Genomic DNA, 18,643 nt, shown 5'->3' on the forward strand with positions numbered 1-18,643 from the left:
GTAAAATAAAATACTTAAACTGAAATAAAAATAGGTTAAAATATAAAAAAATAAATAGAAATATTTAAAAAAAAATAACAAAATCACTAAAAATTAACAACACTTCTTGGCCTATGCATTGGTTGATTTATGTTAGTTACGCACATTTACACATTAAGTTACGTTAAGTACTTACGTTAAGTGTTTCCCGCGTGAGGTACTTTGTGTTGTACGCTGCCATGACGTTCACAAAAAACTACTACTTTCATGAAACTAATACACTGGTAACGTTTAACGTTTTACAGATGTAAACCCATGAGGCAAGAAAAACTTAAAAGCATATTCATATATCTTAAAACCTCTGGTTACATGAGCCTAAGCTCTTTTCAATAAAATCCATGCAAAAGATAATATCAGATCATTTTAGAATACAGTATAGGATGTACCGAATATTCTTCAGTTTTATGCACAACAGAAATACAACAAATAGAATATCAGATCCCTGTCATATGGGAAAAAAAAAAAAAAAATCATTTTATTTCTTTTTTTACACATCACTTAAAGGATTAGTTCACTTTCAAATTAAAATTTCCTGATAATTTACTCACCCCCATGTCATCCAAGATGTTCATGTCTTTCTTTCTTCAGTCAAAAAGAAATTAAGGTTTTTGATGAAAACATTCCAGGATTTTTTTCCATATAATGGAATTCAATGGAGCCCAAATGGTTGCCGGTCAGAATTACAGTTTACAGCGATCCCAGACAAGAAATAAGGGCTAGATAAGCCATCACTCATTTTCTAAAAAAAAAAAAAAAATGTAAATTTGATACGTTTCAACCATAAATGCTCATCTTGAACTAGCTCTCTTCTTCTTCTTCTCTATTTGAATTCCGGCAGTGTAGACAATGCTAAGTGTATTACTGCCCTCCACAGGTCAAAGTTTGAACTAAATTGTCATATACAATATGCTAGTGCAAGTATATAACAATTAGTTCAAACTTTGTCCTGTGGAGGGCAGTAATACACTTAGCTGTGTCTACACTGCCGGAATTCAAATAGAGAAGAAGAAGAAGAGAGCTGGTTCAAGATGAGCATTTATTGTTAAAACTATATATATATATATATATATATATATATATATATATATATATATATATATATATATATATATATATCGTCGCTGCCCGATGAAACTCACGTATGTCCAAAACGGTTACTTTTCAGGAAGTGAAAAAAACACCATATTTCAAAAGCAGTTGAATGTAGCGTTGTCATACTCGGTATGGCATCTTTACATGTAACCATATTCTTGCCAGTGTAATGATATAATCCACATTTGACCAAAATTGAGTTTAAATGGACATACGTGCATATTTTACAATAATGGTGGTCGATACCCGTTCTTCCGATCATTAATTAGAATGGCCAAGTCGCGTTTCATATTGACAGATGAATACGCTCAGTTTATTAAATAGCCAACGTCTTAGTTTATTAAATACGCTTAGTTTATTTAATATTAATTATTAATTTATTAAATGTCTCTTGCAAACTATGAAGGGACAATGAATCAATACACTGACATGGTAATGCTAGACAGATACTTTGTTTGCACAGTCCTACCGTAAGTCACTCCTAGACGTACGTCTGGCGTCAGGAGGAAACGTTTACCTCGATAAAGGAAAGTCATTGGGCCCTATCTTGCACCCAGCGCAATTGACTTTGTACACCGACGCATGTGTCATTCCTATTTTGCACCCGCGCAAAGCGCGCTTTTCCCTCCACAGAAGCACGTCGCTAAACTAGTGAATGAACTTGCGCTCCCTGGGCGGTTCAGCGCAAAAAAGGAGGCGTGTTCCGGCGCAAACAATCCCTGGTGCTATTTTGCTGTTCCATTAAACAATTGCGCCACTGACCAGAAAAAACCTAGTCTAAAGTCAGTGGCGCGTTGCGCGTTGTTCATTATGCTATTTTAAGGGCGCATGCTTGACCATAATGTATAGCGTGCACAACGCGCATACACTTTGCTCATGTAATCTACACAGATGCAACAGTTATTTTTGCAAATCATAAATTGTTACACTAAAAAAATATTAACACATGAGATGACGGAAATCATTGTGGTGTGCCACGAAGATGTGAAAAAACCTGTTTAACCGACGCTATTTTGGGTGGGTTTCTCCCATCCCCATACAACACAACTTCTCTGTCTTTCACTGCTCTTACAAGAACATCAGTCTCCTCGGCTGTGAACCGCTCCTGGCGTGTGCCTGGTAAATACGCCATAATAATAGCAATCCATAATGGAACTTGCGCACCTGCTTTTAAAGGGAATGTTGGATGACGCTCTGATTGGTTTATTTCACGTTATGCCCAAACCACACCTATGAATAATGAAGCTACTTCAGACCAACCCATTTTAGATTTGCGCCGGGCGCAAGAGCCATTTATCCCGCCGGGAAAATAGCAACAGCGCCGAGACCCGCCCACAAAGTTACTTGCGCTTCGCGCTTTGACACTTGCGTTTCAGATCGTTAAAATAGGGCCCATTGTCTCACCAGGCTATGTTTATTTAGCAACGTAACCTCACGGCGTGATTGACAGCTTTGACACCAAATGGATATACGTGAAAATCAGATGACATGATTTCACAACTTTTCATTGGCCATTTAGATATGTGAAGCATACTGTATACGGAAATGAACCTGGACATTCAATCCGTCGAAAAATCTCAAAATCGGCAAAATGGACATACGTGGTTTACATCGGACAGCGACGAGATATATATATATATATATATATATATATATATATATATATATATATTTTTTTTTTTTTTTTTTTTTTTTTTTTTTAGAAAATGAGCAATGGTTTCTCTAGATAAGACCTTTATTCCTCATCTGAAACTGTAATTTTGACCTTCAACTGGTTTGGGCTCCATTGAAGTCCACTATATGGAGAAAAATCCTGGAAAGTTTTCATCAAAAACCTTAATTTATTTTCGACTGAAGAAAGAAAGACATGAACATCTTGGATGACATGGGGGTGAGTAAATTATCAGGAAAATTTTATTTGAAAGTGAACTAATCCTTTAATCAAGACATTTACAAAAAAAACAAACAAAAAAAAACATTTGTGTCAGGTGATTTCTTCAGCACTAATTTTCGTGTGCTCCTGTGAACAAAAATAAAACATACATCTGTAAGTTAGTTTGCTTCAGACTGGGTGTATTAATGTAACACCCATGTTAATATAAATTATTTATTCAGTTAATTGTGCGGCCCTAATTCAAACCCTGATGAAATGATACTTCCATATCCAATGGTCCACAACAGTTATCAGCATTATTTTACAAGGTTATTTGCACAAATTAATGATACTAATGACTGTGTTTTCATGATATACTGGAGTTGTTTTTAAACTTGAAGGGAAATGACCCTCTGTATTTAATTTTTAATGGTCAAAAAAAAAATTTGAAGTAGAGTGTAACATATTTCCCCCGCACACACGTGGTGGACCCTCATCACAGTCTTCCCGCGTGTGTGTGAACACACATCTTTCCCATTAGAGCTTCACTGAGAGGAGCACATGCAGCATCTGTGATAATGAGCCTATTCTCTCTGTGCATTTCAACGGCAGTCCAACACATTCTTCAAAACACACATACATGTGTGATCGAATAGTAATAGTTGTGTTTGTTTCCCCCTACAGCTCAGACCACGATCGTGGGACTTTTCTACCACAAAATGCACAACTACTACAAAAAAATCAGCCCTCTACAAACAAGGTGAAGTGTGTGCGTGTTTCCTGTTGTACATTGTGTTCTTGTGAGCATGAGGTTATCACTGTGGTTCTCTCTCATCTGGGCCTCTGTGTCTGATACTCCCAGTCATTATGTCAACTGATAACAGTCTCTTCTCATCTTAACACAGCCATGATCAGTACTTAACTTAATTTTTTTAATTTAGCACAACTCTGGGACTCAGTTGGCCTCTTTTTAACTAACTGCACTGGGTAAAATAGCTAAAAGACGCTGCAGGGTATATCTGTATTACCATCTAAACATTTATGAGAACCCAAATATATGTAGTCAACATGAATGTCATATTTATTATTGGTTATACAACATTCCAGACAGACTGTCAGTCTATGCATTATTGGTGGGTTGCATTATTAAGGTGTGGTCACATTTATCAATGCACTGTGAAATTTTGTGGGCAAAATTCAGTCAATTCAGTCGGGATCCAACGTTGGGGAGTTTTGCGTAAAGGCGGAAAAGTTCCCCATGCATATTTTGCTTATGTTCAAAGTGGTCATGCAAATTTGCCATCCAGACCATACAGAAAGATGCTTGCTTTGAAAGGAACTTCTATAGTATGTGTGAGCAGTGCTTCATACATTATTACACTATTGACAGTATTGACATCAAAACCCGGAAGACTAATTCGCCAGTGGTTCCCTCGAGATTTTCTTATGGGTTTTTATAATGGGGTTTTTCAGTTTCTGAGTAAAATAGGGACTGTGGTAAACATAACTTGACAATACTTGGACGTTTTGCTCTACAATGTAAACTGCACAGACTCACACACCAAACGTCCTGAAAACAAGTGAGTGAGTCATTGAATCATTAATTCAACCGATTCGTTTAAAAACACTGAGCCCGCTTCCAAAATCACATTCTCTCTGAGTAGGTACTTCTTATGGATAAATACTTACATTGCATCCGTTACATTGCAAAAAGTAAATTCTATATAGCATGAATGTAATCTGAATGTACCACATTTCCATGTTCTCAGAGACACTTACCCCCCATTTTGCAGACTGTTTGAGCTGTTTTAACTGAAATCTACTTCTGCTGATATATCTTAAAATATGTCAGTGCCATTGTTTTGCACACACCAGTAATGTGTTTTTCTAGGGTACATTTAGAAAAGCTACTTAAATGTCCTAATTGAACTAAGGCCTAATCCTGGCTTAGTCTAAACCGGGCCATAATGATTCTTCTATGGCTTTGTTTGGAACGATTTTTATTGCCAGAGTAAAAACAGACAACGTAACTGACAATATTGTGTCATAAAATGTTAATAACTTTGTATTTATTGAACTGTTCTATAAAAAACAAAATCGCAGTAGTTTTGTCTGAAATCAGCATGGCTGTGTTTACTTGCATCGAACCGTCCACCTGTGAGAGTTGGGCTTGTTTGGATATGATTATTATTATCTTAATATTATGTTATTTGTTATTATTGGTGTGCTGTTATTAGTATAATTTTCTTAGTTTATTCTGGAATGTTGACGGTAGTTCAGGTATGGCTAATAACTGACTGTCCATCTATGCAGGATAAATGAGGCGGTGGATTATAAAGATCATAAGATCCAGATGGCCAGTCACCTTATTTCTCTTAAGGTGGAGCCATCTCCTGCCCTGTCACTCAACCTGTCCAATGAACCGCTCATCCGAATCGTCCACACCCATCAGCTGGTAGGAGAACATCAATTCAACACTTCATTTTGTTTATTTTGATGTTTATTCAGGATTTGTGTGTATAGCAGTGTCAGTACGTTTGGAAGATTATGATATTTAAAGTTCATTTTGCTTGACTAATGTAACAAGAAAAAAAAAATGTGTACAACGATGACTTTAAGATCAAGCAGAACGTTCACCATTTCATTTATTCTCATTCTGAAAGAATGTGCTCACACTCATCCACCAACATCTGGCATTATACACATCAGGTTAGACAGAATGCAATTAACATAAAAAAATTAACATGTATAACCCAGTCTGGCCTGGCAGATTCAGCATTGAGCTGCTGGTAGAAAGTAAAGTTCCTGATGATAGAAGGATGTTTTTGACAGCCTGTTCTTAACATTTGTGATCTGTTTGGTACATAGATTTCTTCTGAGACTTTTGTTTAACAGAATCATTCCTTTATATTTCTTAAAGTGGGGGGTTATTTCATGCATTCTGACTTATTTACACTGTTAAAGAGTTGCATTCTCATGCTAAACATGGCCAAAATTTCAGAACATGAGTTGGACGTATGATGGAGTATTTCTGTGCCAAATACACTCCTTCTGGATTCAGATAAGTTTTGGAAAAGTTTTTTAGAGTATGGCCCTGTATCACAACATAAAGGGTGGAATTCCTTGTATGGGCACTTCTCCCTGATAAGAGTGCGCACACATCACCCAGAGCGAGAGCAAGAGCACGTCCATCAACTTGCTTCATTCGGGTTACGAACGAAGAGATTTTTCAACAATGCCACCAAAAAAAGTGTGTTTTTCATTGTGAGGGAAAGATAACCTTTTTCAGCTTCCCAAAGAACCCAGCGTTAAGGGAACAGTGGATGCAGTTTGTTTTTCCGGGGCAGCAACGGAGTTGTGGAATTTCGGTGACTAATGTTTTGTAAACAAGTCCCAGTTCAACGCTGGATATGCAGATCATTTGAGTCCCAGCGATAGATCCCGGACATGAGTCAAAACTGCATCAAATGTCTGTGTTTTGTTGGTGTGCAAGTGCATATAATGTAAGCAACACAAATGTTTTTTTCCCTTTTTATTTATATTGATGTCGCAACTTGCAGACGATAGCTACGCAAAAGCTGCACGTGCTCATGACTCTTTAGCTCTGCCCACGGCACGCTTCCAGAAGCTCTGCTTTTTTTGGAAAGAGTCAGTACAGTGTATCTGTCTTTTATAAATATGATAAAACTAAAGACTTCTCGGAGATATGAAGGATGCAATACTACTCTATATGTACTCAAGATTAACATGGGATTGGTGGATACTGTGTGTGTTATGTACCTTTTAAACAGAACAGAATTATTCTTAATGTGTTGGAGGAAAACTTTCAAAGACCTTTTTTTAATTATTTTATTTTTTTATGCTGCTGTGTTTGTGGTTTTGCTTTTGGTGAGCCGTGTTACAGAAGAAACCCAGAGTTCAGACTTGTCAGGACTAACCATGGAAATCCATTTCGGTTTGCATCATCCCTCGCACTCTTTTTTTTTTCTTTAGTTCTGAAACAGCGAGAGTATTTCGCCAAAAGAAAAGTGGTTCCGAACGCTGGAATCATAAGCCTTGAGGTCTTTTGAGAAGGGAAAGATTATTTGGTTTAACAAGGAGCTTGTTTGGCCTGTGTGCGCAGATGGTACGACTCAGTCGAGGATGCATCCGTCTGCCAAATTTCCATGGGAAACCCATCAAAAATGGATACAGATGGCATGTAGACAAGTTAACCAATACAGCATGTTTTGGGAGGGTGTTTGCTGTTAAAAAAACAAAAAAACTAAACAGTGAGGAGTTCACCATAGCATTGGATTTCACACACCACGTTACACGCATTATCCGTCAGCTATCCCACATTTGACAGCTCGCTGTGGTCTTTACCATTACATAAGATCTGCTAAACTTTTTCAATGAATAAACTCATATACAGTTTAATCACATCAAAGAAAAATGTTTAAACCTATTCAAATAAGCAGTCGTTTCTTTTTTCATTGTTCTTTTTAAAGCATTTTTAATGCCTTCCAAATCAAAACCATGCCGGCATGCATGTAACTATAGAGACAAACGTTTGTTTTGCTGGCTTTTTATGGTCTTGTGAGAGATGATTATTTCAGTGATGTTTAGTGATGGAAATGTGTGTGTCTTTGGACAAAGATCATTATGTTAAATGAAAGGAACCTGCTAAAAGAGTAAAGCCAGAAACACAACTCAAGTGCAGATGCAAATGCTTATGCAGAGTCCAATTAAAATATATATCCACAGCGTTCTAAAGACTGATCAGTTGAATAAATGTTCTGAAATTACAATTAGTATGAATTGAAAATATGTAATTTTGCACATCCCTACTACACATTAGGAAAATTGACACTCAGACATTTTAATTTCTGAATGACTGTCTAATTTAGGGTGACCATATTTTGATTACCGAAAACCAGGACACTCGGCCCAGCAATGAGATACTCAAATGATACGCGAAGTTTACTCACAGATGACTTATAATTTCAATACTTTTAAAGTATGCCTCCTCTGTATGGATAGAAAATTGTTATATTACAAAATGCTATCCATAACCAAAGACACAAATTCAGATCTTCTCAGAGGTTACTCAACATGTTTTATTATGACAAGTTTAAAAAAAATAACAAATGAAATAATGATAGAAATAATGTTTCTTCTGTATTAGAAAAATAAATAAATACTTAAAAAAATACCTCTGCTATATTAGCAATCCAAATTTAACAAAAATAGCTCTCACAAACTTACAAAAACTAAAAAAAATATATCTTTAGTTTTCTTCTTCATCCTGTTCCCATTCAGTCGGTCACGTTCGACGTACGTCGGACAGACCGACGAATAGGAATCTCGCTAGAGAGGCCAATCTACTTCGAGTGTAACTAAACGAGCCAATGCACATTGGCATGCAATCATATGCATCAGCTGCTCGCCTCGCAGCGCGGGTATATAATGAGCAGCAGGTGCGTTGCATCTTCAGCTTTTCGCTTCGGAGCCGAACGGTGTTTGTTCCTGTTCTCTGCAAGCGAGTGTCTGCTAGAAGACGAGTCAAGCTTTTGGTTGAACTTCTCTTTTTTTCCGAGTGCGGGCGAACAGCACAGCAGCGGGGTCGACGTCCTCTCTTTTTCTGTTTCGTTTGCCGTTTTTGAGCAAATAGCTGTTTGACAGCGTCAGAAGGCTGTTCTCACGGCCGGTACGGTGCGCTTTGAGCGCTGAAAAGCCGTTTTTACGGCTGGTAAGAGTGAGCGCCTTCAAAGAGAGAGAAAGCACATGACAGGCTGCACACAATCCCTGTCTGTGTTGCGGTGGCCGTTCCCCTGCGTGCTTCAGCACTTCTAAAAGAGTAAAGTCCCTGAAAGAGCTTACACAAGTAGATTCGCGTCTTTTTAAAGACGACATCCTACTTGTGTTTCTGGATGCGATCGTTCCTGTCCTCACTGACGGCCACGATCACCGTTTCGCATGTCTGGGCGCGTGCTGAAATGATGTTCGTGGGTGTTCATGTTTTCATATGAGAACATGATCACGTCGACACGCCGGTCGTGACTCTTCTTTCTCGGGGAAGCATGTGTCCCCTCTGTTGTTGGCCAGCTGCCGCTTGTGTGTAAAAGCACAGCCGCGGCTCTGCCCGACACTCTGGGAGACCGCGGAGATCAGCGAGAGCAAACCTCTCGCTCCTCTGCGTGTCGTGTGCCGTCGAGCTGCCGGGCTGCAGCGCGGGTTGTCACGGCAACCCAGCGCTCGCTCGGCGCTCTAGATGCGCGGTTCCCCTTGCGTAATCTCCATTGTAGCGCCCTCTCTGGTGCACCAGAAGAGGTCTACTTTGCTGATATGGCTTGGGTGACATGAGGTTGAGGGGTTCCTTCGGGGAACCAACCCCTAGGGCCCCTCCCTCTCTAGCGCATTGCAAGCTGTGCAGTTTCTGGATTGGATTGCTGGTCCTTTTCATAGGGGAACCTAGCATTTCATTCAGAGCTCCAGCTGAGGGACAGACGTCGATTGCAGCATCGGAGAGAGTGCTGTTATGCTCTGGAAATGAGGGTGACGCTGCCCACTGTAATGGTGTGTGCTTATGCTGACTCAGATTCAGAGTTTACAGCCATGCTTTCCTGGGTCTTCCAGATGTGCATGGAAAACTTGGCAGTATGGGGGTATATTGGTGCCATAAATATGGAATGCCAAAGGTGCCAATCTGCATAAGTATTTCCTCTCTCACTACCCTCTTGGATGGGGTGGCTGTACACAGACCACACCCACCCTGCATGTGAGGCCAAGGCACTCTTTTTGCATGAGGGTAGTTCTGTGCTGGGGTTGAGCTGCGCTTGTTGACTAACCGTGATCAAAGTCACGGCGCAGGCCCTCAGCCAGACGATGTCCACCTCCGTGGTCCAGAAGTGCCCCCTGGCTTACCTTGTGAGGTGTGAGAGGTTGTCAAGCTAAATGCTTTCTCAATGCTCCCATCTTACGAGGTGGCCTTTCGGTGACACTGTCGAGGACTGAGCCCAGCGGTTCTCCTCAGTTAGTAGCGGATAGGGGAGCTTCCCATGACAAACCATTGAGTTCCTCTGGGCCGCCCCTCAGTCTGCTCGTCGCCAAGGGTGTCGTCCCCTGCAAGAAACTCCGGCCCAGCAGGCTCTGCTGTATCCATTGCGGGGAGATGACGCCTCCCGTCTCTGCAGCTGTTTAACTGGTTGGTGAGAATCACCCCTGAGACGGGCGACCCAGAGATGGGTGGGGCTGCTCTTCCACCCCTGGAGGAGGGCCAGGTGGTAAATCCTTTATTGGGTTTGTTTCTGTTCCGCCACTGACCCAAGAGGCAGCGGTACCCAAATTTTTAAAGAGCAGTTCCTCCATTTCCAGGTCTGAAGAGGGTTTGGAGAGCAGTGGGAGGAGAAAACCTCACCACTCTCATCCCCTCTTCTGTCGCCAGTGGACAGCAGCGAGCAGCGGGCAGCCAAAGCCTCAACTGCTCCCTCTGTCCATCCGTGGAGCCAGGTAAGTGTTGCCTAGCACACTGTGACGCCGCTTCGGGCCGCCTCACAAAGAGAGCCCCCGAGCCGCGTCCCTGTGTTCCACCTCGCTGCCCTGCTGCGGGTACACCGGTGGTCCCTTTGGTCCTGCTTGTACGGTCTCTGCGAGCCGGGTTGGCGCTCCCCAGTCCGTCTCGCTGGCTCCTTCGGACCATCAGGGTCGGCTTTGCGATTCAGTTCGCCCGGCTCCCCCCCCCCAAGTTCAGGGACGTCCTCTTCACTACAGTGAAAGATGCCGATGCCCCTGTCCTGCGTGCGGAGATCGCAGTCCTACTGGCGAAGGACGCGATAGAGCCGGTCCCTCCAGCCGATTTGAGGTCGGGGTTCTACAGCCCCTACTTCATTGTACCCAGGAAAAGCGGCGGGTTACGACCGATCTTGGACCTGCGAGTTTTGAATCGGAGCCTCCACAAGCTACCATTCAAAATGCTCACGCAGAAACGCATTTTCGAGTGCATCCGTCCCCGAGATTGGTTTGCAGCGATTGACCTGAAGGACGCATACTTCCATGTTTCAATTCTTCCGCGACACAGGCCATTCCTGAGATTCGCGTTCGAAGGTTGAGCATATCAGTACAGAGTCCTACCCTTCGGGCTGGCCCTGTCTCCCCGCGTCTTCACGAAAGTCGTGGAGGGAGCCCTTGTTCCCATGAGAGAACGGGGTGTTCGCATTCTCAACTATCTCGACGACTGGCTCATTCTAGCACAGTCCCGGGATCAGTTGTGCAAACACAGGGATTTGGTGCTCAGACACCTCAGCCAGTTGGGGCTTCAGGTCAACTGGGAAAAGAGCAAACTCGCCCCGGTGCAGAGGATCTCTTTTCTCGGTATGGAGTTGGATTCGGTCGAGCAGATAGCACGCCTCACAGAGGAACGTGCTCGGTCAGTGTTGAACTGCCTGAATACATTCAATGGCAGGACAGCGGTCCCACTGAAGTTCTTTCAGAGGCTCCTGGGGCATATGGCGGCTGCTGCGGCTGTAACACCGCTCGGTCTGCTTCATATGAGACCGCTTCAGCACTGGCTTCATGGCCGAGTCCCGAGATGGGCGTGGCAGCGCGGCACATTCCGGGTGCCAATCACTCAGGAGTGCCGCCGAACCTTCAGTCCGTGGTCGGACCCCTTGTTTCTTCGGGCAGGAGTGCCCCTAGAACAGGTGTCCCGGCATGCTGTGGTGTTCACAGATGCTTCTGCCACCGGCTGGGGTGCCACGTAATACGGGCATGCAGTCTCAGGGGTTTGGACGGGACCCCATCTGCATTGGCACATCAATTGCCTCGAGTTGCTGGCAGTACGCCTTGCTCTGAGCCGCCTCAAAGGCCTGCTTCAGGGCAAGCATGTACTGGTCCGTATGGACAACACTGCGACCGTTGCGTACATCAACCGTCAAGGTGGTCTACGCTCCCGTCGCATGTCACAACTCGCCCGCCATCTCCTCCTGTGGAGTCGGAAGCATCTGAGGTCGCTTCGCGCCATTCATGTCTCCGGTGTGCTCAACCGTGTGGCCGACGAGCTATCACGAGCTGCGCTGCCAGGAGAGTGGCGACTCCACCCCAGGTGGTTCAGCTGATCTGGAGAGAATTCGGAAAGGCTCAGGTAGACCTGTTTGCCTCACCAGAAACCTCCCACTGCCAGTTGTTTTACTCTCTGACCGAGGGGACACTCGGGACAGATGCACTGGCTCACAGCTGGCCCCGGGGCCTGCGCAAATATGCGTTTCCCCCAGTGAGCCTACTTGCACAGACCCTGTGCAAAGTCAGGGAGGACGAGGAGCAGGTCTTGTTAGTTGCGCCTTACTGGCCCAACCGGACCTGGTTCCCAGAACTCTCACTCCTCGCGACAGCCCCTCCCTGGCCCATCCCTCTGAGGAAAGACCTTCTTCTCAGAGACGGGGCACTCTTTGGCACCCGCGTCCAGACCTCTGGAAACTCCATGTCTGGTCCCTTGGACGGGATGCGGAGGTTCTAGGTGACTTACCCCTGAGGTACTTAACACCATCACTTCGGCACGTGCACGGTCTACGAGACGTGCTTACGCCTCCAAAGTGGAACCTGTTCTGCCGAGTGGTGCTCTTCTCGCCGGGAAGACCCCCGAAGATGCTCGATCAGAGTCGTGCTTTCCTTCTTGCAGTAGGGTTGGAGCGTAGGCTGTCCCCCTCCACCCTCAAAAGTCCATACTGCTGCTATATCCGCTTACCACGACCACTTAGATGGCAAATCTGTTGGTCAGCACGACCTGGTCATCAGGTTCCTTAGGGGGCGAGACGGCTAAATCCTTCTCGTCCCCTCTCCATACCCTCTTGGGACCTCACTCTGGTGCTGAGAGCACTTCAGATTGCTCCCTTTGAGCCTTTGCTGTCAGTAGACTTAAAGATTCTGTCTATGAAGACTTTGCTGCTGGTGGCATTGGCCTCCATCAAGAGGGTAGGGGACCTGCAGTCATTTTCGGTCGACGAATCGTGCCTGGAGTTCGGGCCGGGTGATAGCCACGTGGTACTAAGACCCCGGCCTGGCTATGTGCCCAAGGTTCCTACCAGTCCCTTCAGGGACCAGGTGGTGAGCCTGCAAGCGCTGCCCTCGGAGGAGGCAGACCCAGCCCTGGCTTTACTCTGTCCAGTCCGCGCTTTGCGACTGTACATAGACAGAACCTAAAGCCTCAGGACCTCAGACCAGCTCTTGTCTGTTATGGAGGCCAGCAGAAGGGAAAGGCTGTCTCCAAGCAGAGGATGGCCCACTGGATAGTGGATGCCATCGCCCTGGCTTACCAAGCTCAGGGTGTGCCCTGCCCGCTCAGGTTGTATGCTCTCACTCCACGAGAGGTGTCGCATCCTCCTGGGCGCTGGCTCGTGGCGCCTCGCTGACAGACATTTGTAGAGCTGCGGGCTGGGCGACACCTAACACGTTCGCTAGATACTATAGCCTTCGTGTCGAGCCGGTCTCCTCCCATGTTCTCGCCACAGGTCAGAGGCACGGAGAGGCCCCGGCTTAGTGTCGGCTTGCTGCGCTACATGCGCTTCTTTTCTCCAGAGAGTCCCTACAAGGCAGACCCTGTCGAGTCCTCCGATATCCCTTCGGCAGCCGACGTGGCGGAGCGTCTGGCGCCAGGCCTATACTCCGTTGTATCCTTGAGAACCGGGTTTAGGCTGGGTTCCATATGTGTGACCCTACGGGGATCCCATATGGTTGGTTCCACGGTTGCTCCTAAACGAAGCCCGTGTCTTTCCCTCTGGGAGAACCTACCCTTCATCGGGTTGGAGTCACCCCAGCTCTTCCATATGTAGCACAGCCCTACAGGGTTAGTCCATATGTACTTCTCCACATAACTCCTTCGGGGAAGGATGTGGCTTCCGCAGCGTTCCTTTCCCACATAAGGGTACGCTTTCCCAGCGTTATCCAATAGTCTCACTGAATGGGTTTTGGGGAACAGCAGTGATCGACTCTCTCTGTGTTAGCCCTGTCCCACCATCCTCAGGCAAGGGGGTTCAGGTGGCTTGCAACAGAGCGCTGGAAGGGGGCAGCTCCTGTGGCGCTTTGGTAGGGATTCCTATTCGTCGGTCTGTCCGACGTACGTCGAACGTGACCGACTGAATGGGAACGTCTCGGTTACAAAGGTAACCCTCGTTCCCTGAAGGAGGGAACGGAGACGTACGTCCCGTCGCCACAGTCGCTGTACCCCGCTGATGCTGCCGCCTATCCGGTTCGGCTCCTCAGCGAAAACCTGAAGATGCAACGCACCTGCTGCTCATTATATACCCGCGCTGCGAGGCGAGCAGCTGATGCATATGATTGCATGCCAATGTGCATTGGCTCGTTTAGTTACACTCGAAGTAGATTGGCCTCTCTAGCGAGATTCCTATTCGTCGGTCTGTCCGACGTACGTCTCCGTTCCCTCCTTCAGGGAACGAGGGTTACCTTTGTAACCGAGACGTTTTTCTTCCTCATCCTCCTTGTTTGCCCATTTATATTTTGCTGTAGAGCTGATCTTTCCCAGTAGTTTTTTGTTGCTTAACAAATAAGCATGAAAGATATAAAGAAATTTACATAGGCCTGTCAGCTGTTACATCGCAAGGTACAAAGGAAGAACACAACGAGCTGAACTCATTGTAGACGATAGCTGAAGGTTGCTCTGCTGTTACATGAAGTATCTTTTATTTACAGACGACTGCACCAATCGTGCATACTAATTAAAACATTATAAACTGTTACCTAGAAGTAGTAAACAACTGTAGTTTTTAGGCATAAGTCAGTCGCGACGCTGAGAATATAGTTACCTTTATGGAATAATCCACTAATGTTTTGAGATACAATGTGAACTAATATTTGGACGTGCAATCGCGCATGTCTGCAAAACTCATTTATATTAAAGGGTTACTTCAGGATTTAGCATTAAGCTTTGTATTAGTAGAATACCACTAGTATTTTCAAATTAGCGTGCTTTCCCCCTTCATATCAGCCCGAGATGAGAGATTTATGCATTTTTATTCTGTAAAAAAGCATCCGATGACGCAAAAATCGTCATTTTGCGTCATCGGAGGCTTTTTTGGCCAGAGGCTTAAAACTACAGCCAGTAATAGCAGGTAGTTCCGCATTTTTTCACAACGCCCATACATATGCGCGTTTGAGGTTAATCACGGACATAGATCAAAGATTTTATCAAAAGTGGGTGTCAATTATATTTTTAAGCTTACAGTAATTAACTTTATTTTGTCTGCACTACATCAGTGGTTCATCTCCCAAATGTATCGGTCTCTGCAATCATCTCAACCAATACAGCAACAGGTTTTTGTGGTAACGTTCGCATAAATAGATAAATAAACTCAGTTTTACAGAACAGAGGCTTTACTTTGATAACAGTCAAACTTATATGTAATTGTCTATCTAACGTTACTTTGCTAAGTTTGCAGTTTTACTGCTACCTACAACACTACATATAGGCTACTGTGTTATCAGTCAAGTATCAGCGAGTCTTACCTCTGGGCGAATACGCTTAGTGCCAGATGCCCAGGCTGTTCGTCCTCTGGGAAAGTGAATATTGATGGTATCGCTTTGTCCTTCAGAATGGTTCTCTTCATTGCAAAGATATTTGGTTCGTAGTCCTCGTTCTTGAAATGGAGACTACATATTCTGCGTTTTTTTAGGTTTTCTATATCGGTGTCATCTCCAAACTTCGGGTGTTTGATGGCCCGCAGCCACTGTTTACATCGCTCCAAATCTTTAAATTAATCGGAAAATGATGGAAACTTACTTGTCCTTTCCTGGTTTTGGGTGTACATCCAGGTACAAAGCAATTTAGCACCATTTCGCTGTAAATGTATGAACTAACTCACGATTTATTTGTTTGAATTTTCCTGGTAATGCCGCCTGTAACCGATAGGCGTGGTTTGGGCGTGGCCTCGCAAGGGCAGCAAAACAAGTGCATTCTGGGAGTTGTTGTCTTTCATCCACATTAGTCAAAAATAAATTTTCTGCCTTTTCTCAGTCTAGAAAGCTCCAAATTCAAAAATAATTCCACATTTCTACTACATAAATGACCAATTTTAAATACACATTCATCTTTCCAGGGGTGAAGTACCCCTTTAAAGGTGCTAAAGAGGATCTTTTACGCGATCATCGTTGTGATGTTCTCTGAAAAATCTGATGTTTTTAAGGCCCTACCTCGTGCACAGATGATGTATATTAATATTATTCCGTTCAGTGCACCTAATAAATAGTCTTTTATCAGTTAGTAAAGAAAGTTTCAAGTAATATTGCAAAAATGTATAAAACAAAACATCCTCTTTAGCACCTTTAATGTATGCTCCGCCTTCGGAAACCGAAAATCTCAGAAACTGAAAATCTCGTAACACCGGTCAATTTAATGGCCCAATGAAAAACAATGAAAACCAGGACATTTTCATCACTATATAAAAAATAACCAGAATGGCCAGGACAGGACGGGAAAACAGGACATGTCCTGGGAAATCAGGACGTTTAGTCACCCTAGTCTAATTAATCTTGGGACAATGGCTTCCTGTGTGTAGGACGGTCCAGAACAGAGGTCGTGTTTCATGAGTAATGTGTGAGCTGAATCACTAGATCAATAATCTGTCACAGTGTCAGTGATGGATTACTGTGATTTAGACAATTTTTAAGATAATGGTCTGTTTTGTGTTTCAGCCACTGGCTTTTGGGTAGAATGATTCAACAACTGTTAAATATTAGTGAAGAAATTATATGTGGTTGTCTGTGGTTTTTTGGATGATGTCAGTGGTTCTCATGGTAAATTCTGTGATCAGAGCAAGACTTGTGTTGATTTATTGCCTCCGAACTATACTGGAGATATGCAGATTTTCATATTTTCAAAATCTAGTCAGCTATTTGGTCTTAAGGAAAATCCTTTATAATTAGGCTAATTTAGGATCATGTTCATGTTCAGGTGAATTTCTTTGCAAAATACCTTTCAAAAGTTTTAGGTTTGTAAAAATGTTTAATGTTTTTAAGAAGTCTTTTATAGCTCACCAAGGCTGCATATGTTTGAGCAAAATACAGGCAAAATAGTATTACAATTTAAAATAACTATTTACTGTTTTAATATATTTTCAAATGTAATTTATTCCTGTGATGGCAAAGCTGAATACTCAGCATCATTACTCGAGTCTTCAGTGTCACATGATCCCTCAGAAATCATTCTAATATGCTGATCTGTTGCTCAAGAACATTTCTTATTATTATCAATGTTGAAAACAGTTGTTCTGCTTAACATGTTTTTTTTGTTTTTTTTTTACTGCTATAAAATACTGAGCCGGCGTTCTGACATAGAACTTAGAAGTAGGAGACTGACATAGAAGAGAAGAAATTATTGAATAAACTTGTTATTTTTGCTTTATTTTTTGCACACAAAAAGTATTATTGTCGCTTCATAACATTAAGGTTGAACCACTGTAGTTGCATAGATTATTTAATGATGTCTCTGCTACCTTTCTGGGCCTTGAAAAGTGCAATGACGTTGCTGTCAACATGTGGTTCAGAAACCTTTTGGATTTCATCAAAAAATATCTCAATTTGTGTTTAAATGAACAAAGATGGACAAAGGTCTTATGGGTTTGGAACGACATGAGTGTGACAGAAATTTCATATTTGGGTGAACTAACCCTTTAAAGATGCAACTTTTCGCAAAAGAGTGTCTCAATGTGTTTTCATCCACTAAAGCACTGCCACTAAAATATTAAAGCTAATCAACTAGTCAGTTGTTGGCTGACTAGTCAAATATCCTGTCCCATCCCTAAACCACACAGACAGCAACCTAAGCAACAATCAAGCAATTATAAGCAGCAATCACCTCATTACCTCATCTTTTACTTCTCTTTTTCTTCCTTCTCTTCTCCTCACCTGTCCAATTTCTCATTGCTGGATCACATAGCATGAGGTGAACAAATGGAAAGAGTGATTTCATGAGGAATGCTGGCGATGCTCTGTGTCGAAATCATAAGGATTAAAAAAATACATTTTTGACATGCTTTCGCTGCCTTTACAATCTAATAAAGTTTCAGCGGAGCGGACACAAAACAGAGACGCCACACATACTAAGCATGAGCGCACGTCTGTTGCACTGTGTGCAAGCTTGTACTTACACTTGTATGTTTACGCTAATCAAAGACATTACTAGAGGCTGTTTATCAATTTTAATACGATGCATCTCCAAAACCAATATGTATATGAATCATCCTGGACTGGATTAATGTAATCATTCATTGTGCTGTGTATTTGTGTTTGTGTTCATGGGATTGTGGTTGTGTGTCCAGTAAAACTGTATGTGGGTGAATTACTCAACCACAAGCAGTTTTGGTCTAGGAGGGATTTCCGCTGTGGTTCAGATTTAATCACAGATTCACACAGCCCTAATGGCATTACAACTTATAAAAAATCTCACCAAGTCTGACACGCATTTTGATGTATGACTGAGGACTTTTGTTGTGCACTTAGTACAGTTGGGGTTTTTAAAGTAATAATAATGAGTAGTGTTCACTTCCAGATGCTTTTATAACTCACACACCCTGTTTCTGTCTGAACTCACTCACTTTAAACGCCTTTTCTCACTCACTTCCTCGCTCAACCAGTCACTCAGTAGGTCACTCG

General features: G+C 43.2%; 1 protein-coding gene across 3 annotated transcripts in view; it reads left to right on the top strand.

Moving 5' to 3' along the window:
- The window catches only part of adgrd1 (adhesion G protein-coupled receptor D1), a 77,553-nt gene that overhangs the window by 24,150 nt on the left and 34,760 nt on the right, over positions 1–18,643 (top strand). For all 3 annotated transcript variants that reach the window (XM_067395108.1, XM_067395106.1, XM_067395107.1), the window contains 2 exons: positions 3,689–3,764; positions 5,318–5,459. In XM_067395108.1, the coding sequence (XP_067251209.1) occupies positions 3,689–3,764; positions 5,318–5,459 (218 nt within the window). The remainder of the gene's footprint in view (positions 1–3,688; positions 3,765–5,317; positions 5,460–18,643) is intronic.

Source organism: Chanodichthys erythropterus, chromosome 9 (genome assembly GCF_024489055.1).
Source record: "Chanodichthys erythropterus isolate Z2021 chromosome 9, ASM2448905v1, whole genome shotgun sequence".
Lineage (NCBI taxonomy): Eukaryota > Metazoa > Chordata > Actinopteri > Cypriniformes > Xenocyprididae > Chanodichthys > Chanodichthys erythropterus.